General features: G+C 47.1%; 1 protein-coding gene and 1 pseudogene across 2 annotated transcripts; both read left to right on the top strand.

The window, feature by feature from the left end:
* Positions 1-3699: 3699 nt before the first annotated feature.
* Positions 3700-3818, top strand: LOC118606226 (annotated as a pseudogene).
* A 4429-nt stretch (positions 3819-8247) lies between these two features.
* Positions 8248-26824, top strand: RAC1 (Rac family small GTPase 1). Of its 2 annotated transcripts, XM_016155186.2 has the most exons (7): positions 8248-8483; positions 15049-15120; positions 17555-17672; positions 22501-22557; positions 23930-23992; positions 24786-24945; positions 25234-26824. In XM_016155186.2, exons 1-7 carry the CDS (start codon positions 8449-8451, stop codon positions 25362-25364), a joined length of 636 nt encoding a protein of 211 aa, XP_016010672.1. In that variant the 5' UTR covers positions 8248-8448; the 3' UTR covers positions 25365-26824. The 2 variants fall into 2 exon arrangements, with proteins under 2 accessions (XP_016010672.1, XP_016010671.1); XM_016155185.2 differs by lacking the exon at positions 22501-22557 and having other exon boundaries at positions 8256-8483.
* Positions 26825-27241: the final 417 nt, after the last annotated feature.

The following is a 27241-nucleotide window of genomic DNA, read 5'->3' as shown; positions in this document are numbered from 1 at the left end:
GTGTGGTGACTGAGACAGCAGGCCTTGGCATCAAACTTTGGTTCAAAGTGCCATTTGCCAGAGATCTGATCTTGTGCAAGTTACTAAATGGCAATAAGCCCCATGTCCTCGCTTGTGAAATGGGTGTAATAGTACTATCTTTCACCCATGGAGTTGTTCTGAGAAATAGAAATACACAAAAAGCATACTTGGTGCCTGGTGAGTAGTGTGTGTTCAGTGGTTAGCTGGATTTTCTTCTTGTTATTATTATGATAACATCTCCCCCGCGGTACCCACTACCCATACTAATAAGTATGACGGTTAATTTCATGTGTCAACTTGGTGGAGCTATGAGATGCCCAGAAATTTGGTGAAACAGCATCTCTAGGTGTGTCTGTGAGGGCGTTTTTGGCTGAGGCTGACACCTGCACTAGCGACAGCACAGCAGAAGGCCGCCCTGTGTGGGGGGCCGCACCCAACCAACCGCAGACCCAGACAGAACAAAAGGTGGGTAAGGGAGACTCTGCTCTCTCTCTCTGCCTGTTTTTGAGCTGGGACATTTGTCTTCTGTACTTGGACTGGAACTTATCCTATCGGTCCTCTTGGTTCTCAGGCCTTTGGACTTGGACTGGAACTATCAGCTCTTTCGGTCTCCAGCTTGCAGAAGGCAGATCACAGGACTTCTCAGCCTCCATAATCACATGAGCCGATTTCTCATAATGAATCTCTAGATAGATACATACCTATATATCCTATTGGTTTTGTTTGTCTGAAGAACCCTAATACAATAAGTACTTCATTTTTATTCATAGCACTTATCAGTATATCCGAAATCATAATTTATGAACAAATACACTCTATAATGTATGGTGCAGGAGCTTTCACTTTTACCAGGACAAAGAGGTTGGCTCTCATAAGGTGACATAGTAGGCAAGATGGTCAACAACAGCCCCATGATGGGAAAAAACACAAAACAAACAGACGGCACTTCCACACAGACGTCTGTGATGCTCCCCAAGCAGGGGACTCTCTGCAGGACCAACACCACCATCTGTGACACCTGTCCAATGTGGCAGCCACGTGCGGCTAGTGCGGCTACTGAGCTTTCAAAATTTACTCCAATTTAAATTAAAAATCTGATATTAAAATTCAGTTACTGGAAAACTTTTAAGTGCATTTAGAGCAACATGGGTATGGAAATCTACCTTTTCAATAGTAAATCTTACAAAATCTAAAGACTCATCAAACATTTCTGACGAACATTTAGCGTGTGAATTGAAATGTGATATAAGCGTAAAATACACACGGGATTTCAAAGACTTGGCACCAAAAAAGGTGTACAATATCTCAGTAACGTTTTATGTTAATTACTTGATGAAATGACAATATTTAGCTATGCCGAGTTAAGTAAAACTCAATTAATTGCATTATTTCAGGTTTATCAAGTTGCACATATTAAATATGTACACCTTTTTGTATGTCAATCATACCTCCCCAAACTAGAGTTAAAAGTTAGTTGCATTTGTTTCCCTTTGCTTTATTTAAATGCTGCTACTAGAACATTCCTGCATAACTTGCATTATATTTCTGTTGGACATTTCCTGGTGTCCATACCTAGGAACCTTAGCAAACAAAGGAGCAAGTAGCAGCAGCTGGCTTGGGGTCTGGAGGAGCCTAAGATAATCCTAATCTCTCTCCTGCCTGAATTCTGGACAGGACTCAAGCCGTCCAGACTGCAGAAATAAAATCAGCGAATCCGCAGGACAGGGTTCAAGCAAACGGCCTGCCCGTGGGTCAGAGGCATAAGGTGATGCTCCCCTGGTCACTCTCTGACTGCCCATGCCCAGGACCTGCTGCCAGGGGAACCTGTGGCATTATCCTCATCTTACCTAGGAGGACCCAGAGACAGTGGGTAGAGGAAAGACAGGGACAGTATATTAACGTTTCGATGGTGACCAAGAGAACTAAAATAGTGATATATACATTAAAAGGGGAGTTGGTGGTACAGTGAGCTAATCTTCATTTATTGCAGCTGAAAGCCGAGAGACAATGTTGACAGTTGATCAAACATGAAATAGTGGCATCAGCTTGTTATTTGGAAATACAGAGGGTATCGGTACAAAAATCTGGTACGGTTAAAAGTGGTCACCCCTAAGCTGTATATTTTGGTTTAGTGGTCTTTTGTTATATGTCACAATTTTAAAAAAAACAATGGTTGCCCTTTGGGGGAAACTTGGGAACAGGGAGACCCAAAGAAAGGTTGGGCAGGCGACTGTGGTCTTCAGTATAAGCTCTGCCACACTAGCTGCTCTTTTAACAATGTGAATACCTATCCTTATTTACAAGAAAATTCCAATAACGAAGTAATGGGTGACTGGCACGTGTTCCTCCTCCCATTTACGGCCCTTGCTAGACTTGTGGACACAGAGAACGGAGAGCACAAGGTTCGCTTCCACCGTGCAGATGAGCAGAAGGCTTGGCGTCTCAGCAAAGCCACAGAGCCCATGTGGCCACGCTGGGGTGTTCCAGGGCTCCTGCCCCAGTACCCCTCCCACGGCACCACGCCTCTGGCACAGATGTCAGCAAGGCTGCCATGATTAAGACCAGGCAGCCATTTCTGTGGGCCACTGGGTGCTCATAACTGAGCAAATGGGGATCATATCCTGGGGGGGTCGCTTCCTTCTACCAGGAACGACACCTCAGATCTATCTGATGTCCTTTTTAAAATCTTTTTTATTCCTATTTTGAGTAGGTATATTGTTTTCCACAAATTATAAAATTTGAAAGGGCAAACAGGGGAAAGTCTCCCTCATACCTCCTTCCCCAGGTACCCCGCCCCAAGCCGGAAGGGTTACCAGTCGCTTCTGCTTCCTTCCAGAGATACACTCGGTGTTATGAATCTGTAAATATGTATATATAAAAGAATTTTTCTTATTCAGACAGATTTGTAGCTTTTCCTGCATTGCAGCCCACAAGTACGAGAAGGCTTTTGTCAAGTTAATTAAAAGTGGGGCACAGTGATTAGCACACACGTGCACACACACGTGTTCAACACCATCAGTCAACAGGGCAATGCAAATCAATGAGATACCACCAGAAAACCACCAGAATGACTAAAATAAAAATTTTTAAAAAACTGATTAGGAAAAAAGACTAATAACACAAGTATTGGTGGGGTAACACTGCCATGGGAATGCGAAACAGGACAATTACTTTGGAAAAAGTCTCAGTTCCTTCTAAAACAAAACACAACTATGACCCAGTAATTTCACTCCTAGGCACTAACCTGTGGTAAGTGAAAATGTGTGTCTAAAAAGGTGTACAAGGTTGTTCTTGGCTGCTTTATTTGTAATAGCTCACACCGGAAACACCCTCAGTGTCCATCAGCATAAAATTGATAAACCATGACATATCCTATACTGTGCTGCTACTCAGGGGTAAATAGGAACAAATTTCTGATATACACGAAATGAATGAATCTCAGAAGCATTATGCTGAGGGGAAGAGTACATACCATATGCTTCCTTTGACACGGAGTTCTGGAACAGGCAAAATGAACCCAGGAAAAAGATAACACAGTTGTTGCCTGTGGGAGTGGGGGCACCGACTGAGTGGGAAGAGGTCAAAGTCCTGTTTTACATCCCAACCAGGTTTTGCATCACACGGGTGTAGATACATATCAAAACTCAGTGAATGGTAAATTTAAGATCTGTGCGTTTCGTCTACGGCCATGCTACCCTGAACAAGACCCATCCCATCCAATCTCAGAAGCTAAGCAGGGTCAGGCCTGGTTAGTAGTTGGATGGGAGACCACCTAGGAAGACCAGGTGCTGTAGGTGTAAAAAATAAATAAGGGATTGTAAGCTGACAAGGTCCTTGCAATCTGTGGGGTGAACCAAGGGTTGCCTCACCTTAAAAAAAAAAAAAAAGAGCTGCATTTCACTGAAAGCTGCTAACTAAAAAAGTGAACTATAAACAAGCATAATTATATATATGTTGAAATGCTTAAAGATGAAATGTACTGATTTAACTTTGAAATGCATCAAAAAATTAGATGGACTGTCAAATGGATAAATGGACAGGTATGTCATAAAGTAAGTACAGTAAAATGTTAATTGTAGAATTTAGATGGATACATGGATGTTCATTGGACATTCCTTTCAACTTTTCTGAGTGTTCTTACTTTACCCACCAACTTCGTGGACAGTTTGGCTGTGAGCAGAATTCTTGGTTGAGAGTAATTTTTCTTCAGAATCTTGACGGCACTGCTCCACGAGGGTAACGAGGGTAACTACTGGGGAAGCTGAGGCCATCCGCTTCTCGTTTCCTTACGGCCTGCGTTTCCTCTGGGAGCGTGTGAGATCTCACTGTCCTGTCCTACGGCTTCACAGTGCTGTGCTCAGGGACGGTCCATTTTCTTTCACTGGGCTGGCATTTTCCCTTGGTGAACGGCCCTTCAGAAATGGGGAATTTCCTTGAACATTTTTGTGGATGTTTTCCTCCTTTGCTTTTTTTGTTGTTGTTCCTTCTGTATTATAGGATATTATTAGGATGGCTGGGCCTCCCAGGCTGGTTCCATAATGTTCTCACCATTTTCTATTTTCTCTCTCCATGTCTTCTGAGAGATTTCTCCAACTTGATGTTTCAAGCTTTCTGTTCAGTTTTTGCTGCTAGCATGCTTTTCTGAGTTGTTCTTTTATTTTTTTTTTAATTATCTCAAATTTTTTTCTAATTTCATGGATGAATTATCTGAAGTTATTAACAATCTTTAAAAAAAAAGTTTCCTTCTCCTTGCTGTTTTGGTGTTTCTCAAATTTGTTTGTTTTGATTTCTAGCTTCCATTCTGGAATTTTTCCTCGTATATCTTTCCCATGGTTTTCTGCTGCTGATCGGAAGTGGGAACTAAGAGTTCATGGGATGTGCTAAAGCAGGGGGCTTCCTGGAGGCACTGTCCCACTTTGATGTCTGCTTCGCAGAGAAGAACCCTCCACTCTGTCCTCCTCTGAAGTAAACGGCCAGCTGGAGCCACGGAGGGGCTGAGAGAGGGTCAAGATTCAGCGTAGGCTACTAAATTTTTGTTGTTTTCCAGGCCCTGTGCCTGGAGTCCCCAACACCACCATCCAAACACTCTCTGGTTTACCTTCTCTAGAGAGGAATCTCTAGTCTTTCATAGGGGAAGAGGAAGGTGGCCACCTTGCCAGTAGATGGTAGACTGCCTGCTTCTGCTTCTCGGCTTTCGCCCCACTTTCCTTACCTTACTCTCCCTTCATCCCCAGTTCCATTGGTGCCTGGTGCTGCCGGTCCCAAGTCCTCTGGTGATTCTCCAGTGTAGATCTGACGTTGATTAACTTTTTCCACAGCTTTTCTAGGTGGAAATCAGTTTCAACCTGCCTGTCCCCTCATTCCAGCTTCCAATATCTCTTGTCTTCTCTATACTTTCTGTTCTGGGATTATGGGGTCTTTTAAAATCCCTTTTCTGAAGTCCTAGTGGTGCTTCGGGCACAAGTATAATTAGATGTTTGCATGGAATCCATCGTGTTAACCTGGAAATGAACACTGTATGTTCGTTTGCCTGTTGAGCATCTCCCCCACTAGAAGGTAGGCTCCCCGATGGCAGGGATCTGCTTTGTTCATTTCAAACTTCCAACACCTAGACAACAACTAGAACAGATGATCGACCTTGAATGAGGGACCTAACTAGGATATAGGATCACATATATAAGAGGCACATGAGAAATAACTAGGTAGCATGTTCAGAAACACACGTGGTCTAATATCTGCTCTACATTTTAACTTTTTTGGACTTTTTGTTGCCATGGTGAACATTACAAATAGGCACTCAAAGCCAAACTTGGGGGAAGTTTTGAATTAGCTCAGTTTTAGGTTAAAGCTAATTTTCGTATGTGGGTTATACATTAGTTTTCTTTTATAGTCACAGTCCAAACTCTAATATGGTGGACTTTCACTTTATCAGTTTAGAGAAATGATCTGAATGTGGCTGTTCACAGATTGGCTCAAAAACTCACGTCCTGCCAGAGTAAAGTCCACACTCAAGGCAGTCTGCAATCCAGCCATGATTACCTCCACATTCCAGACCTGGAGCAACTCAGGTGCCTGGCTCCCTCTGTTACATCTGAGGATGGCCCTCAGCCTCTAACTTCCAGGACTTTGTTCCCTCTGTACAAAAAATGTTCTTCCTACTCCATCAAGACCCACCAAAAATCCTACCCAGGCCCATCCTTCAACTCCCATCTCTTTGATGAAAGCCTTTTTATTAGTGTGAATATAGTTTGTGGCCTCCTGATAAGCACCATATTTGCACCCTAATCATAGTACTAAGCACGGTGAGTCTTGTACTAAGCACTTATGTCCCCATCTGGTTCATTAACTATCAGGACATAAAGCAATGGCAGAATTCAAATGTTTGTGCAGTTGAATTAAATTACTGACCTGAGGCTCCAGCCTTTTATTTGTTTCTGGTCTGAAGACATGAAGGTAATTACACTTAGTAGTTTCGGTTTGTCATAGTCACTGGAAATTATCATCAGCAAAGGGGACACTGTTGCTCTTGACAGTTCATCTCCTTTTCAAGGGAGATCTTTATGTATAGAGCAACAAGGACAAGTCCTTTGCCCTGGGAATATGTTTATTTAGAAAAAAAAAATTACAAGACAAAAATGCTTTAAAAAACTTGTGTAGAAAAGGTCTGATTGCAGAAAACTGTTATATTCTGAGCAACAGAGGGAGTTATAAGTGGAGGCCTAAAAGGTGAAAACATCATTGGAAGTCAACTCCCCTGAAGGTCCGCTCTCACGCAGTTGGGACAGGGGACACAATGCAAAAACATGTATTAAAGCTTCAAAAACATTCATCCCCATCAACCCAGTAACTCCATTTTGGAGAATTTAGTCTAAAGAAATACAACTATATTCTTGCACAAACATGTCCATCCCAGCATTGCCAAATAGGGACAACTCAACTGCCCGATAAAAGAGGAATGGTCAAAGTACTACTAAGCAGCCATTAAACGTGTTCTCATAGTGATTCGGCAGGACTTCGCAACGCCGTTTAAACGTGTTCGTTATGCATATGAAGAAGTCACTGGGCAGCATACCAAAATGTTGGCACGTGAATGGTACGCTAACAGGTCATTATCTCCAGAAATTGCTACCAAGCGACAAGAGAAAAATTCTGAGATGCTCGAAATTAAATTATAGCGGGCTGGAGAGTGAGCGAGCGACAGAAAGAGAGAGATGGAGAGATGAGGAGAGAGACGGAGAGGGAGAGAAACGGCCTATCAATGGCCGGGGGCCAGCTAACGAGCCTGCTCACATTCCGGGTGGAGGCTGGAACTTTGAATTAACGAACTTCCAGGTAGCTATTTCCTCGGTTATCTAAAAAAGATAACAGCCCGGCGCCAATCAACCCCAGGCACCTCCACTTCTTGTTTACCCACGAACTTTCTAGACTGCCGTCCACCGCGACCCAGAGGAGCAAACGCTTCCTCCCCGCTTCGCCCTCTCCCACCAGCTGCATCTGTAGCCAGTGTAAATCCACCACGACCTGCATCTCCCCCCAAAAAACTTTCCATAGAAGAGCCGATCACCGCCAGGACGGGGGACACGGAGGGCACGGGACACGTCGCTCACCCAGCGGGAGCTGCCGCGGGTCGTTTGGGGCCTGGGGGGCTCTCTCGCCAGCAACAGCTCCCAGGAAGCCTTTCAGAGACACTTCCAGCCGTGGACGTTAAATTAGCATTTCCGTTCCACACAGCCAGGGCGCAGAGTAAGCGCTCGACGCACGCGCAAGGGAGGAAAGCACATTTGGGGCTGAATATACCTCGGTTATTGTGCTTAATGGTGCGATGTGTGGTCTTCTTTAGAGTTTTGGGTTCCGAATTTTCTAGAAGGGCCTCGTCGTCACATAAGTTACAGTCATCACACAGAAAGGCCGGGTCAACGCCTTGTTGCGGGCCTCGGACAGGCGCTGCTTGCAGCCCCGGATGCGACGCGGCTCTTGAGACGGAATCCCGCAGGCCCGGCGAGGACCGCGTCGTCGGCGCGCGAAGATGGCGGCCGGCGCGTCCCGTCTCCCGCCGTCCGCCGCCGCGCGCACAAGCCGGAGCCGAGCGTTCCCGAGCGTTCCCGAGCGTCCCCGAGCGCGCCCGAAGCCAAGAGGAGCCGGGAGCGCCCCGCCCCGAGCCTGGGAGCGGCGGCGCCGGCGCGGGGGAGGGGCGGCCGGATGTGAGTGGAGCGGCCATTTCCTGTTTCTCTGCAGTTTTCCCCAGCTTTGGGTGGTGGCCGCTGCTGGGCTCCGGCTGCCCGTTGGCGGAGGGCGAGGCGGTGTGGACAGCGGCCCCGGCACCCCGCGCACCGCCGCCCGCAGCCGCGCGCCCGCCTCCGCGCCCCGAGCCCGCCGCTTCTCGCCTCAGCGCCCGGCCGCGCCGCCGCGGCCCAGCCAGCGGCCCAGATGCAGGCCATCAAGTGTGTGGTGGTGGGAGACGGGTGAGTGCCGGGCCGGGCCGGGCGGCGGGCGCGCGTGGCGGCCGGGCCGCCTCCCCGCGCGCGGCGGGGGCGCGGGTCGCCGGCCTCCGGGACGCGGCGGCGGCGGCGGCGCGGGCCTGGCTCCGGCGGCGGCTCCCTGGCTGGGGGGGGGGAGGGAATCGCCGAGGGCGGCGGGAGGGAAAAGTGAACTCCACCCTCCGCTTTCTCCCCGCGCCCGCGGGCCGCCGCGCCCGCCTCGCCCGCGCCGCCGCCCCCCGCGTTCGCCGGTGGCTTCCGTGGGCGCAGAGTCGCCCGTCTTAGGGAAGGACCGTGTCGTGGCGTTATGGACCCTCTCGAGCCCCATCGAGAGCTCTGTGCGTCCCGGCGGAGAGTTCGGTTGTAATCGACGAGAAGAATTTGCCCGAGCTGGTGTAATTGACGAGAATTCGCCCTGAACTGGTGGACCAGGGCTGCCGTCCGCTGGTACTTCGCCACCGGTGGGGTTTTAAAAACGGTCATTTTTGCTCCTTCCGTGGAGAAACTTTTAAGATTCTCCCTGCGAGGTGCTGGGTGCGATCAAGAGGGTTCTTTCCTCTGAGCGTGGTGTGGTCATTAAAAAAAAAAAAAAAAAACTGGCCATCGCTGCTGGCGTTAGGTGTGGGATGTCGCAGAACAGGCTCCCGGAGCCGAGTGGCTCTGTGATTCAGGGCGTTTCTTTTCATTACCTCCTATGGTGGTTACAGGCCCCGGAGGAGGACAAGACTTGTCTTATGCAGTTTCTTTCTCCTAAAGAAACAAGAATCTCAGTGTAATCCGAGCAAAATTGTGTTTCTCAGCATTGCCCGAGTAATTAACCCGGAAGCTCCAAGAATTACTACCAGTTTCATCCAGCTCAGAATGCAACTGGCACATTTTTTGAGTGGCGTGAAGTCAAAGAAAGAGTTGTGTCATCACTGTTTCCTTTTGATGAATATTCCTCAAACTTGTCATTAGAACTCGTCACTTTTATGCCTCTCAAATGACTTTACGAATTCTCAGCTTATTTTGATCATTGTTAAATTAGACATTTGAAATTGTTTCTATAACTTTAAAAAAGGCGAATTGCTGACAATTCAGTCAGTACCTAACCATAGTATGTAATGTTCCTATTTGAAAATTTCTAAAACTAAAACATAAGCACAGCAGAAATATTTAGTTTCTTTAAACAGAAAATGGACCTCTCCATACTTGTTGAATGCCTGCCCTGGGATCTGGATCCTTCCTCATGGGGAAACGCAGAGCATATCACTCACCCTCCAAGATGAGTGTGGCAAGGGGAAGTCCTGAGATAAACAGGGATGCTGGATACGATGTGCCTCGCAGGTGCCCGGCCCTGCCAGGTGCTTTTTTATGTGCCAGCTGCCAGTGTTATTATTATTGCTGCTTCTATTTCTCTCAAGCGGTTCTAGGCTCTGTGAAGGGAGTATTAGGCATAAAACACAGTTCCTGGCCTTGAGTTTTTTAATGCTATATTTGACATCGATATTGACCGAGGCTGAGATATTAGAAGTGAAATGTACCTTTACAAAAAGTTTTCAGCAGTATTATTTAAAATAACGGACAATATGTAACAGACATTCAGTACGAAACTTAATTATCCATACCAAAAATATTTTTCTGCTTTTACCCAAATAAAATATATTCTTGGTGATACAGTAGGAATGTTCTTTTATTAAAAAATTGTTGGAGCTGTTACATATGGGTCTAAATTTGGGGGGAGGGGTCTGACCAGTCACTTAATGTGTGGAATCGCTGGCAATTAAAGGCAGTTAAAGCCGTGAAGGAAATTGGAAGCTTCCTCATTTAAAAAGTATTCCTGGGAATTATAGTTAAAAGCTGTGTGGTAACTATGTTATAACTGGGTTCAATTAGCCCATATTCCTCTAATGAATTATTTCCTATTTTGTGATTTAATTTCCATTGAGTATAAAATGAGAGAAAATTTGATACTTTTTTATTCTAACAGCCCTTTCTGAACACAGGGTCTGTCACTATTCTTTGGAGGACCTCTGCCCCAAGTTTTTCTGTCAGCTTTACTTAGATAAGACAGCATCTCACTTTCCAGCTTTTGTAAACCATTTTTACCAGTGTTTTGGCTTTGGTTTACTAGAAGGCTGGGAGTGAATGACTTGAAACCCTCATTTCACTCATTATAAATTAGATGTTCTCCAGGAATTTCTTTAGTTGAGCATGATAAATGCCTTCCATGGTGTCATCTTCATGGGAACGTATATGTGCCAGTCTCCACTCTCCTTGCATGCTCATGTAGCCTTGCATGATACACGAGTTTCCCTAAGCTTCATGAATTGTCTTTGCGTATTTTTGTCTTAAGGCACAGGGTTCCACATTTTGTAAAGGTGTTTGAATTCTGCACTGGCTTCCAAATGTAGGTTTAGTATTTGACTCTGATCTTGGTTGGTAAAATTATATATACATAGTGCTTTTCAGAATTTTTCAAATGATAATCTCAGTAAAAGTTCGAGATGTCTTAGTGCAGGAGGATCAGAAATCCATTATTAGAAACAAACCTTAAATCCACCTTTTATGATGTCTTTTGCTTTAGTCATCTAACGTCTTAGTACTTTTGGGGCATAGCACTCTGCATCAGCAGGTCACCCTGTCTTACCATGGGGGTCTTCTTAGAAAGGAGCTGTTTTATCAGGAGTCCTGCTATGGATTCCTGTTTGGCAGTTACGAGATGCCATCAGAAGGAATATTTTCCTCCAGCATCTTATGAAAAATTTGAAGCATACAGAAAAGTTGAAAGTATTGTGCAGTGAACACATATACCTCACACTTGGATTCTGTAGTCGACATTTTGCTCTATTCGTTTATCATATATGTCTTCTCATTATCAGAGGGAATATTTTAACAGGAGTTAATAGGGTTGATTTTGAAGGCGAAGGAAGATGATTTGCAGTTAGATATAAATTCTTGTTTTGAACTCTATGTATCTCCAGCTGACACAGGTATCAACTGCCCCCCTCCCCCCGGGTTAGGCTTGTTCTAGAAGGGTGGTCTAGAGTAAAGGCTGTTTCAGATTCTAACTCTAGTATGGGTACTATCTTTGTCCTAGGAACTACACAGAATCTGAATTTTTCAAAGCCTCCAATTGTGATAATAGGCTTTCTGTAAGTTAGTTGTGCTTTCCTCTGTTTGTAGCAAAACCTCAGAATTTCAGATTGGATTTTTTATTTTTGTAGCATGAAACTAACCTGTTCATCTGTTTTCTGAACACATTCTCTGCATAGTTAAGCTTATGCTGAAGACATACTGTTAAGATTCCCACACCTGTTTCTCAGTGTAAATCGAGGACTTTGATTCAAGCTCTTTTTTAAAATTTTGAGTTCCTTTTTTTTTTTTTTTTTTAATCTAGGGACATCACGAATGTTTCTAAAGTAATTGATTTTTGTTGTTGTTGTTTAAGTTTTGGTTTGTAGATTTCAGGAATTAATACCGAAAATTACTAAAAAATTTTTAAGTAAAAAGTTTCCTTAGAATTCTAATAGAAAAATGAAGAACATAATAGGAACGTAAGTTATTGGCTTTAATCTTGGGCATTTCTACTCGATAGAGCAGAGGCACAGGTTGGTTAAAGAAAATGTGCTCACGTGAACTTCTTTCCAATGAACTCATTTTCTAGTTAGGGCATCTTTCAGAGGTCAAAAGGAGGTTGAACTGAACAGTTAAATATATAAAATTGGAAATTCCAAAGCAAATAGTAACTTCCAGAAATTCTGCAGCAGCATCAGTCCAGGCCGTGACCAAATACGGTTCCTTTCTTGTGGGGAAAAGCTATGATTTTGCCTAGAGGCGATGTTGACTTTGGCTTCCGGTGTTCATTTGTGGAGTATGTCTAAAAGGAGCGGATAAATACACTAATGGGCGGTAGATAACCTTTTCTTTTTCTTTTTATCTGTTTTAAAAATTAAGTATTTACATCAAAGGTTGGACATGTACTCATTTCCATGAGTACGATTTTATAATTTAATAAAATTTCAGTTGCTATCAGGCCATGCCTTTACTTTGAATTTTCTTTCCTTTCAAAAGATATTGCCTCAGCTGAAAGTGAAGTTTTAGGAAAAAATTTTAGTGCGTTTAAGACACTGTTGGTTGTATTTATAGTAATGGCTTTGTTCCTTCTATCCATAGAAGGGCAGGATCTTAAAGGAAGTGCTACTGCATTTTAACATGAAAGTTAAAATCGTTCTAGCCGCTTTTCCTGGACATTAAGTGACAATACCATTAACATTTTTACACAACATTTATAATTTTGAAGAGGTTCACTTATTCTGGTCTTAAACTCAGCTCTTCCTCGGCTACCAGCCACATCCAAACACCCAGCCCATGCCAGGGCCACGCTTGTTCTGCTGCAGTCTCCGTAGCTCTCGAAATGGCCCACTTCTCCTCCCCGGGAAGCCCCCTTCTTGGCCCAGGCCACCATGGCTGGCTCCTTGAATGTAGCAGCAGCTGCTGCTTCCTTATTTTCTTGCCTCAAGTCCCAGCTTCCTCACTCAGTCTTCTTTCCACGCCTCCTCAGAGGCTTCCTCTAAAAATGCAAATCTAATGGTTTCTTGGTAGCTAAAAACCTTCTGTGACTTCCCAAGTAGGATCAAATCCTATATCCTTAGTAAGAAGAGATGACAACCTCTTCAGATTTTCCTCTGCCACTGCCCCCGCCCCTTTTTTCTGTTCAGTTATACTGGGCTGCTTTGAATTCTGGGCCTCCCCATATGCTGTCACTTTCGCCTGGAACACTCCTCAGGATCATGTCCCTCCTCATAAGTCTCAGCACATGTCACAGCCTCCTCGAACCACCCCCAAGACTAGCTTAGGTCACCTTGCCATACATTTCCAGAGCGTCTTTGCTAACACTTATGTCTTGACCTCATTCTTTATTTTTGAATTAAATATCTGCATGAATTTCGTGAGGTCTTTAACACCTAGTACACGTCCTGGCATGTAGCGCACAGTTTGTTGGCACAGACTGAAATCAAATTAATATAGTAGGTTTGTGATGGAGTTGGTAGTTTGGGGTCCATCTCACAGGCGAGAACATAGGAGGCATAAGGAAGTTGAAACTCACCGAACGATCCCAGCTGGCGGGTGGTGGAGCTGGCCATGGGTGGGCCTCAGGCCCAGGGTGCTGACTGCAGATCCTGGGCTCCTGCTCCCACAGGTTTATTTTGACATTCTAAGCCTTTAACGAAATGTATGGCCTGTGAGTCATCTCTGTTTAGAAAGCCTTTGGGAGTTGGAAGCTACCTCCGGTGATGTAATGTTTTACTCCGGAGGTCTGTAGGGTGGGGAGTTCCCACTTCTGTTAAGCCCTTAGTAATGTTATGAGTGAAACAAGCATCTGCAGGACTGGCTGGGCCTGTGATCTGCCCTCATCGAGAGATTTTTGCTTTAAACTTAAGAGTGCAGGGAAATAGAAACGCACCTTAATAACTTCTTTATGGTGAACCCTAATTTATAGTAGTTGAGGCTGAACGGTGAAATCTTAGAGCTCAGAACCCCAGAGTATCACGGTAACATTGGTAGGCCAGCCGGGTGGCAGCCATGCACCCCTGTGAGTAAGGTGTGCGTTAACTGAGCCATTAGGAGGCCAGGGACACGGGCTTGAGAACCCCCGAAGTCACCCTATGAACGCTGGAAAATTTGGAGACCGTTTTTTGGCCAATGGCGCAGGAATCTTAATTTTTAGGAGATGTGCCCTTGCAGAAAAGTGGAAGCGGTTGGGAGACCCCCCACCCCCACTCCGACCTCTGCCTGACGGCGCCCAGGCGCACAGTGCGGGTTCCAGGTGCGCAGGAGGCCCCGGTCCCCGGTCGGGTTCTCTCACTCTCCTCTTTGCGGCGGTCGGGGCAGTTCACTCCAGCGTCCCCGAGCCATTAGTTAACACGTCTGTATTACATCGTGTGCGCCGCTCTGAAAGCTTGCTGCAGTCCGTGAGGGGCAGGCTGGGGAGGCGGCGGCTGCATTAAAGCGAGACTGTTCCGTGCGGTGGCTGTGACTAAGCGCCCGGTAACAGCCGGTGCTGACTGCCGGAGGGCTGGCAGCGGGAAGTGGTGGGGTTCGAGCTGCCACTCACTCGGGCAGGATCCATTACTGAGCAGCACGGTGGCAGTTGCAGGGAAAGTTTGCATATGAGTGTTCATCGAAGCGAGTTGGGGGCGGAATCGAAGATTCTTGGATGAAAGAGTGCTGCAGATGGTCACAGAAAACGCTTTCAATTTTAAAGTGCTGTTCCTTTTGAACTTTGTGCTCGGTTAACAACTATTTCTTGGCTGTTAGTGCGCATATTACATACCCAAACAGAACGGGAAGGCTCCGGACTGCCTTTCAGAGAAATTCTCGTTTGTGAACTTTAAACCTCAGGATAAAAATATACGAGTAGTGTTAAAAGGTTATAGAAATGGGTTTCTTTAAATGCTAAGTACGTGGTGTATACCCCTTGATTTTTCTATAAATTATTTCAATAATGAAAACTAGGATTGCATTCATGTCGACTAAGCAGCTTACACTTTTTTTCCTCTCTCTTTAGAGCTGTAGGTAAAACTTGCCTACTGATCAGTTACACGACCAATGCCTTTCCCGGAGAATATATCCCCACCGTGTAAGTATCTTGAGTTAAACTGGAAATTAACTTGTCTGTGTTGAGTTTTTTGGACACCTTTGACCTTTGCTTTTTTCTATAAAGTCATTCTTAATCCTTATGTGAACAGATGTGGTTAATTTCTTCTTAAACACTCACCAGTCTAGTTATAAGGTATTTGGGCTTTTAAAAAAATATTTAAAGTTTTCACATAGTGATGAAACAGCTTTCCTCATTGATTTTTAGACATTCAGGAAACGAAATGCACTTAAACTAATTCTAGAGACTGGGTAATGTAGGTGTCAGGACAGTTTGGCTTTCTGGGCTGTGCGTGTGAAGAAGGATCAAGGAACTGGGGCATGTTTGAACTGGCCTGTAGTCTGATTACATGTCACTGTTGAGTTCCGGGGCTTTGGGATTGAAACCAGGGTGTGTGTGAGGAGGCAGGCATGTAGGAGGCCAGGACTGAGCTGCCTGCTCCCTGTTGGCAGCAGAGTTGGGTGGAGATGGAAAAGTGCTTTTCCGATGATGGGGTTGCTAGGGAGCCCGGTGGAGCCAGCTGAGTGTGAGCACACCGCCCAGCGGCCCCGCTGAGCTCTGCCCTCGAGGCTGCCCGCCTGCCGGACAGGGAGCACCTCAGCCCCCGCCCCCCAGGCTCAGCTCTCACACTTACCTGCTCCCTGAAGTGTCCTATGCCTATTTTAAGGTAAGTGGAATCACACTGTCATGTCATCGTGAATTTATGGTGGGGACTTCCCTCATCTACACGTGCAGATAGCTAAGTCACAGCTGTTAATGGCTTTGAGCTACTGTAGTCGATTTAAGCGTTGGTCATTTAGGCCTTGTTTCTCCGCTGGCATTACAGACAGTGCTGCGTTGAACATCCTTGCATGTGTCTTTGTGCACATGTGATAGAAGTGGAATCGTGCCAAATCAGAAGGGAATGGATGTTTTTAATGTTGACAGACACTGCCCATTTGCTGTCTCAGAGGCTATCATTTGGACCAGCTGTGACTGAAACAGCCCCTTTTAATACATGCTGTGGCCACGGGAATGGAACAGTTACCTCATCATTTGCATTTCTGATCATCAGTGAGGTTCAAACCTTCTGAATGTTTACTGCCCACTTATATAGTCTTGCCTATTGAAACTCTGCTTTTCTACTGAATTTTTTCCTTGTAGAAATGTTGTATATAAAAAATATTAACCCCTGTCATTCGTCTTTGAACTTCGTTATAGTGAAGTACAGCACCTTTAAATGTGCCCGTCTCCCCTCTCCCCGAGTTTTCTGCCTCACCGAGGAAGACCGTTACAACTTCAGTGATGCAGAATATTCTCTAATAATTTTTCGGGGATTTTTGTGGCTAAAGTTTTTATCTTTAATTCATTTAGAATTTATTTTTTGATACAGTATGTAGCAGACACCTGATTTTTTTTCCCAGATGGAAAAAGAGTCACAGTACCATTTATTGAATAATCTATCCTTTCTCGGGGAGGCAGAATTACAACACATCAGACCTTTCTCTTATGGAAGCTAGTTTGCTCCTCAAGTTCTGTGAACCACATTGGACCCTTAATCAGACATTGGCTTTGTTTCTCCCACTGTAGTAAGACTTAAGTTTTAGTCTTCAGAGTATGTAAAAATGAATTCTGGAGTTTTATTTTCAAGGCTGACGTATTATGTTCTGTTTGGTGCTTGCCTGGTTTGAATTGCAATGCCAGATTTTCTTTTTAATGAACTACTCTGTGAAACTCATGGTAATTTTTTAATGCCAGCCTTATCTTCCCCTTGTCAGCCTATAGGCTTTTCTAGGCTGCTGCTGATGGTTAACTAATTTGTGTATAGCACCTTCAGGTCAATTTAAGTCTGCATGTCATCGGGTACCTTCCCTTCGAAAGCGTTACACTATAGCTGCCCAGAGCCGTTGCACTTCAGTTGCTGGCGTGGGTGACCAAGGCCTGACTAATTACCACCCTACATCAGGTGGGCGTTGTGGACACACAGCTCCAAGTGCTGTGCCATCTTGTTGACAATGAGTCACACGTGTCTGTGCAAAACTCAACAAGTGGGATTTGAAAGGGGGACTAATTTTATACCTTATTTCTTCCTGGGGAGAAAAATCTTCACGTTCTCTTTACTAAGGGCAAAGCTTTTTAATTGCCGACAGCAGTGTTTTCCAGTTAAACTTAGTAGCTTTCTTGTATTTCTCGCATTTTTCTCAAGTTGTGAGTTGTTTCCCTCACACTCCACCCGGTTTTCCCTCCACTTCTTAGCTCCTAGGGCTGCTGCTCATGCCTGTGGGCAGGGCCGTTTGCTGGCCTGGGGCCCCAGGCCCTCTGCGGGCCTTTCCAGCACCACCTTCTCTAGGCCCCCGGCTAGGACAGCGACTCAGGTCCTGGACCTGTGCCTTACGCTCCAGGGCTAAACACTAACCATTTTTCCTCCGTTTTACAGCTTTGACAACTATTCTGCCAATGTTATGGTAGATGGAAAACCGGTGAATCTGGGCTTATGGGACACGGCCGGACAAGAAGATTACGACAGATTACGTCCCCTCTCCTATCCACAGACAGTAAGGCTCATGGCGGATGTTCACTGTGCCCTTTAGAATGTGCAGTTCCTGAATGTTTCATTACTGCCTAGCGCTGCGGATTTGCCTGTATTGCCATTTCGGAGGGTATATTGAGTAATAGCAAATAAAGTTAAATTAGTCCAATAGTGCAGATCCCCCCAAATGCAAACCGGGTTTTCGTTTGTTTTTAGTTGTCGAGCATTACCGGTTATTGAGTACCACGCTGTGTATTTTACATTTTTTCATTCAGTTTTAGGACATCTATATGACCTAGGTACTGCTTCACTTTTGAAAACCAGTTTTAGCAGCAGTTAGTTTCGGGATGGTTTGTTTTGTGGCAGTTTTGCATCAGAGTGAAATTAAGCAGTTTAAGATTGTGGTTTCTTTAGATCAAGTTAGTAACTCATGGGTTTAGTACTATTTTCCTATAAAATACATGCTTATTTTCTATGGCTTTGGTATGTAGATCTACTCAATATAGATTGAGCTTTCAGGTCTATAAAAATGTGTTCACTATGTACAGTCAGAAAAACTTATAGATTAGTTTTGCTTTTATGTCAGCTAAATTTACCAAAGCTAATTAGAGTAATAGCTCGTGAAAAGGAGCTTAGAAGCCGCTTCCCTTTAAGCAGTTGTCTCGTATCATTTGCTTGTATCGATACGTGTCTTTTCTTTTTCAAACAACTTTGGAGACTTAGTGACTAACTGGCAAACACGCATAGAGGCAGTCGAGCAAACTCCTCAGCTTCAGATCCCTGCTTTCCCTCTTGCTGGCTGCGTGGCCTTGGGGAGCTTTCTTCCTCTCTGGTCTTGACCGCTCTCTCGGTGTAGGATTGGATGAGTTAACACACGTAAGGCACATGGAACAGCGCAGGCACGTCGTAGACACTCAGGTGTCGCTCCTGTCAGGGCCCCTCCTGGCTCTGTGTGGACGTCCTGGCAGATCTGCAGGGCGCCTCGGTCCAGAGCCGAACCCAGATTCGGGCCAGCTATATATCCTCTCAGCAAGCCGGGCAGCCGGGGGTCAAGGCCAGTGTCAGGGAGACGTTTTAAAATTAACTTCCTGTGTAGTGATGATAGTTTTAAACCTTGGAATACAGCTTTTCCATTCAGCAGTCATTGTCTTTGTTTCCTGCTGGGGGAATTGTCACATACAGGTTCTTAGAGCTGTGGGTTTTGCAGATTGTCCTTTCAGTGCATTCTGGTAACAGTGCTAAATGAAAAGCCAGACTATAAAATGGGAGGTTTGAATTGCACGGTTTCTTAGTTACTCTCCAGCTAGAAATTAACTGAGTAAGAGTTAAATCACCAAATGGTTCAGATTCTTCAATATGTTTAGGAAATTATTCTGTACCTGGTGGGTGCTTAATAATTCGAGATTTTAAATGGTCTTGCAAATATCGATTGGTAGGAGTCTCCAACCCACTGGATACATCGGGAAGGGTGGCGTGTCCCTCAGCCATTGCCTGTGACTCAGAGGGTTGGGTGTGCCCTTTTGTTCTAAGACAGTCACAGCAAGGCAAAGGTGACTTAGCAAGATTCCCACTTTGTGTGCTAAAGAACACACAGATAGTGACCGACTGAATCAGGCTGCAGTGGTGAGGCCTGAAGTCCAGGTGGGCATTGTCCTCCTAGGGCTAGGACTTAACTTTATGTCGCAGCTGTGTGAGCTGTCAGTACCTGACAGCAGAAAGGGAGTAGGACGTGACTCTTGCCCCAGGTGGCTCACCGGAGCACTGCACTGGGTGCTGGCAGGGGGTTTCAGAAGCACCGATGGGAGACGCAACTGGCAGTGTGACTGTGCCCGCCCGGACTCCTCTGAGATGAGGAAGCTCTCTTGGCCCCTGAGGGGCAGGCCCCGGACGCTGCAGTGCTGTCACCTGGAAGGTCTCCCGGTAGCCATGCAGCCCCAGGGGCCGGGGGGAAGGGCAGGCCCTGGCAGTTACTGGTGGGCGCCTTGTTTCTTACGGACAAAAGGGACGAAAACTCTAAACTTTGTGCTGAGTGGAGCGTGGTCTCCATTGTTGGCTCTTCGGTCTGCAGGCCGGTTTGTGTGGCTCATCATGACTGGGCTCAGACCCACTCCGGAAGGGCCAGGAGGAAGATGTCTTTCTCTGGGGCATCCTTAAAAGAGACGTCGTGTTTCCTGTGGTCATTTGCTGCCGGTCCTTCTCCGTTGGGCATCTCTGTGTAGCGGAGTTACGTGTGTTTATACCATTAGCTTCTGCTTCGCTCTCCAGAGGGCAGTGAGCAAGTGGTCATGTTCAGCAGAAGTCACCCTTCGAGTTATTTTTCTAAATTAAGTAATACTTAGGGCTTTCCTGTCCTTTAATACATTATATTCTCTTTTAAAAATCTTTCGTTGTTCTGTGTGTCCTACTCGAGTCGGCGTGCTAAGAACCAAGGAGTGACGAGCGTGGCACTGAGGCCCAGCATCTCGCCGTGTGCCTGGTCGCCTGAGTTTGCCCACCTGTGCTGTATGTATTGGTGCGAGTGGGAACACCCTGGACTTGCCGAAGTCACAAGGCCCGAGCCTGCGTGTCCTGGGAGCCCCGTGCCCCGCGGTCGGTTGGCTCGGATCTGCGGCTCCCGTTCAGCCAGCCAGGACCCGGTGTGTCATGCCTGTGTGTTCATTTCCTGTGTGCGCTCTGACTCGCGAAGGGTTTGTAAGTTCTGGGCTAGACTGCTGCGACATCAGGTGAAAAGGAAAGCCAGCGTTTAGCTTAGCCGCTTCGGCTTCCAGAAGGCTGGAGCTCTGTTCGGTTGGCTGCTGCCGCGTCCATGTCCCGCAGCCCACGCTCACTGGGAGCACACCTGTGGTTAAACAGGACTGGCTGGTACTCTGTCCCAAGGGAGACACACTGTGGGGGCCTGTCGGTGAGCTGCGGGCCCCAGGAAGCGGGGTTCCTCCGGCGTGGACGGCGTAACTCTGTGGCTGGGCATTTTAGTACAGCCCCCCTTGAAGGTGGGGTGAAGCGAGGCCAAAGCCGTGATTGGTACAGGAGCAGTCACGCCCTCGGCTGACGGGACGTTTGGTGTCGTGTAGTTTGCAGTGACCTCGTACTTGTTTGTGCGTGGACGAGGGCGTGAAGCGGTCCGCTCTTCGTTTCTCCACCGTGGCCTCAGCGTCAGCGCGGTCACACAGCGCCCTGGCCTCACGCCGGTGTTCCGGGAGGTGGTTTCGTTCCGCACGAACCCCCGCGAGGGTGCCGCGGGGCTTCCGTCCTCCGCACCGTGTACGCGTCCCGGTCTTTCTTCTGGTGCGTGAAATGCCCGTATTAGAATAAAACGAAAGCAGGAGAGGTGACCGCGCTTTCGTAGCGAGGCTCCAGCTCGGCTCCTGCTCGCAGCCTCGCCTTCGGTGGACCGCGCCCGGCCCCACAGGCCGGGAGGCGGCAGCGCGAGCCGCCGGGATTTTGACCAGTGTGTCGAGTCCTGCCCGTGTCACTTCGACGAGTGACGGAGAACAGGCTTGCGGCGCAGGACTCTCACAGGTCCCGGAAGGCCTGCCGGAGTCAGGGTGGTCAGAAGTGGCCTGGCCGTGTGAGGAGCGTGGCGTCCCCGCGCAGAGGTGGCCGCATCAAGGCGTCTTTGAGTGTCACAGGACAGGCATCCTGGCCCCGGGGGCATCAGCACGGACAGCAAGGTCGGAACGATGGACTCTAGAAGACGAGTGTTAGAAGCACGAGGCTGCTTCCTTAGAGCCAGTTTTAGGCCGGGGGAGGAAAAAGGAAGGAGGAGGGACGGGCAGATGGTGTTCACTGATGGAGGATGGAAAGCGCGTTTCTTCACCAATAAAGACGTCCTTAGACATTGAATAGGCTAGAACAGATGTGGCTGGAGGATATTTTGAAGCTGTGTTTTTGTGGCCAATCCCCTGAGTCCCAGTGTCATAATGACATTTGGTGTCATGTCAAGGCCTTGGGAGGACAAATCTTCAGAAATAGTCCACAGGTTAAACCTAGACACTGGGGAACCTTTACCAGTCTCTCTGAATTGTAAATCAGAGACGCCTGAGTGAGACGGAATTACAATAATTCTGTCTGGCTCTTAAAAGAATTCCAGGGCTGTGTTGCTGGAAGAGCAAGTCTTTCTATTTTTATTGGACAAAGGAGGGAACTGAGAGCATTGTCATAAACACACTGGAAATGCTGTCCCTCCCGGGCCACCTCCACACCTCAGGGCCGGGACGGGAGCGCTCCCTGCCACACACTGTTCGTGTGAGTGATGCAGGTCCCCGAACTCGGGGGAGGAGAGGACCGGCATTTCTGCACAGCAGGGCACTTGTCACTTTCACAGCTCCCAGCCATGACCCTGTCCCCAGAGAGCCTCTCAGTGGGGGGCCTGTTCATAGACAGGCGCTTCTCCCGTTGGCCATGGCCTCAACTGGGCTTGTGCCTGAGAAAACCTGGACAGAGACCTTTGAGAAGGGTGTGTCCGTCCCTAAGGGGTGCCAGTGACCGCGCACGAGCATGCCGTTGTTGAGGGAGGGGTACCTGTAACACTTCCTTCCCGAGCGTGAGCTTCCTTGGCACGTTTTCGGCTCCGCTGGGGAGGAGCCCTCTGTGTGCTGCCACGAGCAGCGCCCGTGTTTGCCCCGCAGTGTTCACGTGACCCCGTCTTCACCGTCACTGACCTTCACAGGTTGCTTGATGGAGTGTTTCAGTGGCCTTTGGCATCATAAGCCTGTTAGAGCCTGATCTGCTTTCAGCTCAGAACCTTGGGAGGGTTGAGACCGAACTCTAATGAAGAATAAGTAACAGGCTGTATTGATTTTTATTTTCCTCAGTTTCTGCTAAATTCAAACAAAGTTCTCATGCATTACTAGGTTGGAGAAACGTATGGTAAGGATAAAACCTCCAGGGGCAAAGACAAGCCGATTGCCGTATGTAAAACTTTCAATCGACTTCAGTTTCAAGCTCTATCTATTCTGTCGTTTCACATAGTTCCCCTAGGACCTCCTGTCGAGCCTCACGTTCCTTGAGTGTTTTCTATTTAATTCACTCAAGGTTGGGGTTTCGCTTGATGAAACATGCTGTCATTAGAGCGTGACAGTTTACCTACCAGCTTGAATTGGAGCGGTTCGTGAGCTGCTTTTTCCCTCCTCCCAAGTGGGGGGTGCTTTTAGGACGGGCCCCTCCCCGGGCTGCTGGTGCTTGGCGGGCTGGCCTAACCCGGGCTGCCAGGGTCTCCTGCCGCTGTGCTGTCCCCGTGCCACGGGCCTGTCTGGGTGTGGCTGTGCGGCGCTGGGGAGCTCACCTCGGCCTGCTTCCAAATGCCACGATCCGCTCGGGTGCGAGACGGCACGGTGACTCTTGGGCGAGCTGTGCATGCGCTGGTGTTTCCACTGTCCTGCGGGACGTTTCCTTGCCTTTCAGGTGCGATGCCAGCTGCATGATTGAAAGTGTTATCTGGGAACTGGGTGCGTTTCACAAAGTAGCGTAGCCGCCTTTTTCCAGGAAAATGTTTTATAAACTTAGCATTTTAGAAACTCTGGGGCATTTTAACCCAGGTAAATATTTAGACTTTTTACACAATACAGAATGGGAGGAAAACCCAGAATATTTTACTTTTAGTCAGAAATTCTTCCAGGTATTTATCTGCACCTTTTTCCTTTGAGTCTGTCCTTCAGCTCCAGCTGGGTGCAGGTCTCCAGAGGCCGTATGCGGGGGGCAGGGGCTTTCACAGCAGGGAAGCCGCCACTTGCCCCCTCGGCCAGCCTCCGTCACGTGCTCTGCTCATTTGGCAAACACGTGGGCCCCAGTCCGGGCCAGGGATGGCGATGGCAGTTCTTTACAAAGCAGTTTAATTGGAACCTGGTGACCATCTAGAAGTGTTTATGCCCAACCCGCAGATGAGGAGCTTAGTGAAAGGCACACCGTTTGTAGATAATGTTTTGCGAAACAGACCAAATCTTGCGGAATGCTGGGGAGCACCCTGACACTTGATTTTGTCCCTTTGTATAACAGACCGTTAGGTTCCCGGTGGGAGCTGGGAATGATGACAGATGGGCCTCCCAGGGGTCCAATTTGACGCCTCGGTGGCCTCAGTACCTTCTAGCAGATGGAGCCCCGCTCGCCCTTCTCACACAGAGCTGGTTCTGACATGGCCGACAGGGGCACAGGGAGCACGCCCCCCACAGGCCGTGGGTGCATAGCGCACGCCCTGGCGCTGGCTCGTTTCCAGCAGCACTTGGGCAGCGTGCATTCAGCATCGTGGGAGCGTTTTCTGAACACCCCTGTGTTTCCTTTTTGTAGGACGTATTCTTAATTTGCTTTTCTCTCGTGAGCCCTGCATCGTTCGAAAATGTTCGCGCAAAGGTAAGTGGGGTTTTTAGAAAAATATTTTTGTTACATAATGTCACTTTCGGGAAGAAATATTAAGAAGTAAAGTATCATTTACTGGTAGAAATTGTCAGTTATTTAAATTGGTTTGAGTAATTTTGCTGAGGTAGATAATCGATTTTTTAAGGATATGACTTCAGTAGATAGAATTCTCAAGTTTCAGACGGATTCAGAAGTGCTGTGTTCCTTGTTAAAATTTCACAAAGCACTTTGGAGTTGGTCTAATAAAAACGACCGTTACTTTCTACTGCTGCATCTTTTACAAACTTAGTGAAAACAACGTGTGCGAGGTGCCCTTCCGATGTCACGCTCGTGGGGTAATGGGGCAGAGCCGAGATCGTTTATTCTCATCCACGGCTGCATGGAGTATTTCCCGAGATGGCCTAAGACTTGACTTGTTTTACCAAAAACAGTGGTTGGGGGGGGGGCGCCTTTACTCTTCCTGACAAGTAACACCCATCCTGTAGGATTGTTAATCTTGGGAGTCCTGCTCGCTAGTGAGACATCCACAGGTGGTCCCGTAGTCCAGGTGGTCCTGGGTCCAGGAGATCCCATGGGCTAGGAGGAACAGGAGGTCCCGTGGTCCTGGAAGCTGGGAATGGCAGGTGTGAGCAGGGCTGGGAGCGGGCGCAGTTTCCTGCAGGTTGGCTGTGCAGAGACGCAGTGGCTGAGGGCTGCTGGATGCGTTTTGGCAACTGTGTGGATACCGTGCAGGTGAAGGAAGTCCATAAAGGAGAGTATCCTAACTTTTTCCTTTCTCTACTTCTAGTGGTATCCTGAAGTGCGACACCATTGTCCCAACACTCCCATCATCCTGGTGGGGACTAAGCTTGATCTTAGGGATGATAAAGACACGATTGAGAAACTGAAAGAGAAGAAGCTGACGCCCATCACCTACCCGCAGGGCTTAGCCATGGCTAAGGAGATCGGTACGAACTGCATTGTTCACATTTGCTTCGCACGTGTGTTTATTTTCGTGACACAGGCTGGAGTCTGGTTCGGGGAGGTGGCGAGCACTCCTTCAGCTCAGTCTGGCTCACCTTTGGGGAGCTGGCTGAGCAAGGCCCAAGGAGGACGGGATTAAAAGCCACTCCGCTGCCCTCGCCTGCCAGCAGGTGGCAGGGCCGGGTCGGGGGTTGGCCGGGCAGCTGGGCAAGCGCATTGCATTGCATTGCGTTGCCTGGTTGCCCGTCGCTGTAAGGGGTTGTCCCCGACAGGTGCTGTGAAATACCTGGAGTGCTCCGCTCTCACGCAGCGAGGCCTCAAGACAGTGTTCGACGAAGCCATTCGCGCCGTTCTCTGCCCGCCTCCTGTCAAGAAAAGGAAGAGAAAGTGCCTGCTGTTGTAAACATCCGGGTCCCTCTTCCCCTGCTGCCCTGTCCCCTCGGAACCTTTGTACGCTTTGCTCAAAAACGATGGAGCCTTCGCACTCAATGCCAAGTTTTTGTTACAGATTAGTTTTTCCATAAAACCATTTTGAACCAATCAGTAATTTTTAGGTTTTGTTTAAAGTGTAAGAGTTCAAACTTTCACATTCTATTAAAATTTAGCCCTAAATGACACGCTTTCTTAAAGCCTTATTTTTCAAAAGCCCCTATTCTTGCTCAGATTAAGAGTTGCCAAAATACCTTGTGAATTAAATTGCATTGTTGTGCTAAGAACACTAAGCACCAAACCGTTTAAAGAACTCTGTCTTAAGAAGACGGTAGCCTCTGAAGTTAGGACAGGCAGACACTCTCACTCGTTTCCCATGCGAGCAATGCAGCCGCCTTCATGAAATGTTGCCATTTAACCAACACATCACTAAGTTTCCAGCCCATGTTCATCCCCCGCGCTGTACTGTGTGTCATAATGGATCAGCCTTTCTGATTCTGTAGGAAGATTTTTTAAAAAATTAGTGTACTAGCTTTTGCTGAGATTTTGAACAGGACTCTGCCGTGTTCCCTCTGATGAGGTCTGCGCCAGCCGTGGGTGCACTGGGGTGGAGTGTGGGAACGCGTGGTGTGACCGAAGGGTGAAGACAGTATTTCGACAGAATATGAAGTGATTTACACTACATTGTACACGTAATAATTAAACCGAATGAAAGTGTCACGGGTAAAATTTTAAACAGGTTAATTTCTGTCAAATGCAGTAGATGAAGAAGTTGGTATTAATCAGTAAGTGTTTTCCAAAGCTTTTTCTTAACCCTGCAGTCCCTCCCGAAGTTGGGCATTTATTCCTTTGACTGGTCATTCCCATAGTTGCTAACTTAGTGCGTTTCTTATAGAACCTTCTTAATGAGCAATATGCCTCCTTGTATTATAAAATCTTTCTTGATAATGCATTAGAAATTTTTTTGTAGAAGTGCATTCCTGTTTTCATGTTACTTTACTCCAGCTAATTAGTGCTTTCCTTAGTTTTCTAGTAACTAGGTGTAAAAATCATGTGTTGCATCTTTACAGTTTTTAAAATATTTTAGATATTCTTAAAACTATGAACTTCGTAACATCACTGTCTTGCCAGATCACCAACACTGTACCTTGACCAGTGCCGACCCCTCTGCCTCTGCCGCGTGGACACACTTCCTGTTGCCCTGCCTAACAGTGTTCCTTTGGGTCTGTGAGGGGCTGTACACCCCGCGCTCGTGGTAACGAAGTTCTGTAAACTCAGCCACTGGCAAGAATACAAGGTTGGACCTTTCAACCACTAGAACAAAATTTTTTAAATTGACAGTTGCAGAATTGTGGAGTGTTTTTACATTGATCTTTTGCTAATGCAATTAGCAGTATGTTTTGCATGTATGACTTAATAAATCCTTGAATCACACGACTGGTGATATTGAATTCTTAAGAGTGTCGTGAACAGCCGCCTGCTGTATGCGTTCATTTGCCCCACTTTAGAATCCTGGGTTGTTGATATTCATTTTCAATGTTTTCGTCGCTGAGGAGACAGGGAGCGGGTGGCCCTTCCAGGGGGAGAAGAGGGATGAGTCAGCCAGCAGTGGCTCGTGTTTGGTTCCGGACCTGTTGAACGTTGGTGAGATACTCATGTGATGTCCATCTTGGGGCATGTGTGTGCACGTGTGTGTGCACACGCGTGCATGTGCGTCTCAGGCCAGAGCTCCGGGCTGAAAACGAGAAGTTGGGACTCAAACTGGCATCTTGGTAGGGCGGAAGCTGACCGGGTGGAAGTTGACTGATTTTAAGATCCTTTCTGGAACCGGAAATTGTGCTACAAATAGTT

The sequence above is a fragment of the Rousettus aegyptiacus genome, unplaced genomic scaffold (genome assembly GCF_014176215.1).
Source record: "Rousettus aegyptiacus isolate mRouAeg1 unplaced genomic scaffold, mRouAeg1.p scaffold_m13_p_7, whole genome shotgun sequence".
NCBI classification, from domain to species: domain Eukaryota; kingdom Metazoa; phylum Chordata; class Mammalia; order Chiroptera; family Pteropodidae; genus Rousettus; species Rousettus aegyptiacus.
The sequence above is the reverse complement of the archived record's forward strand: the minus strand, read 5'-3'. Positions and strand labels throughout refer to the sequence as shown.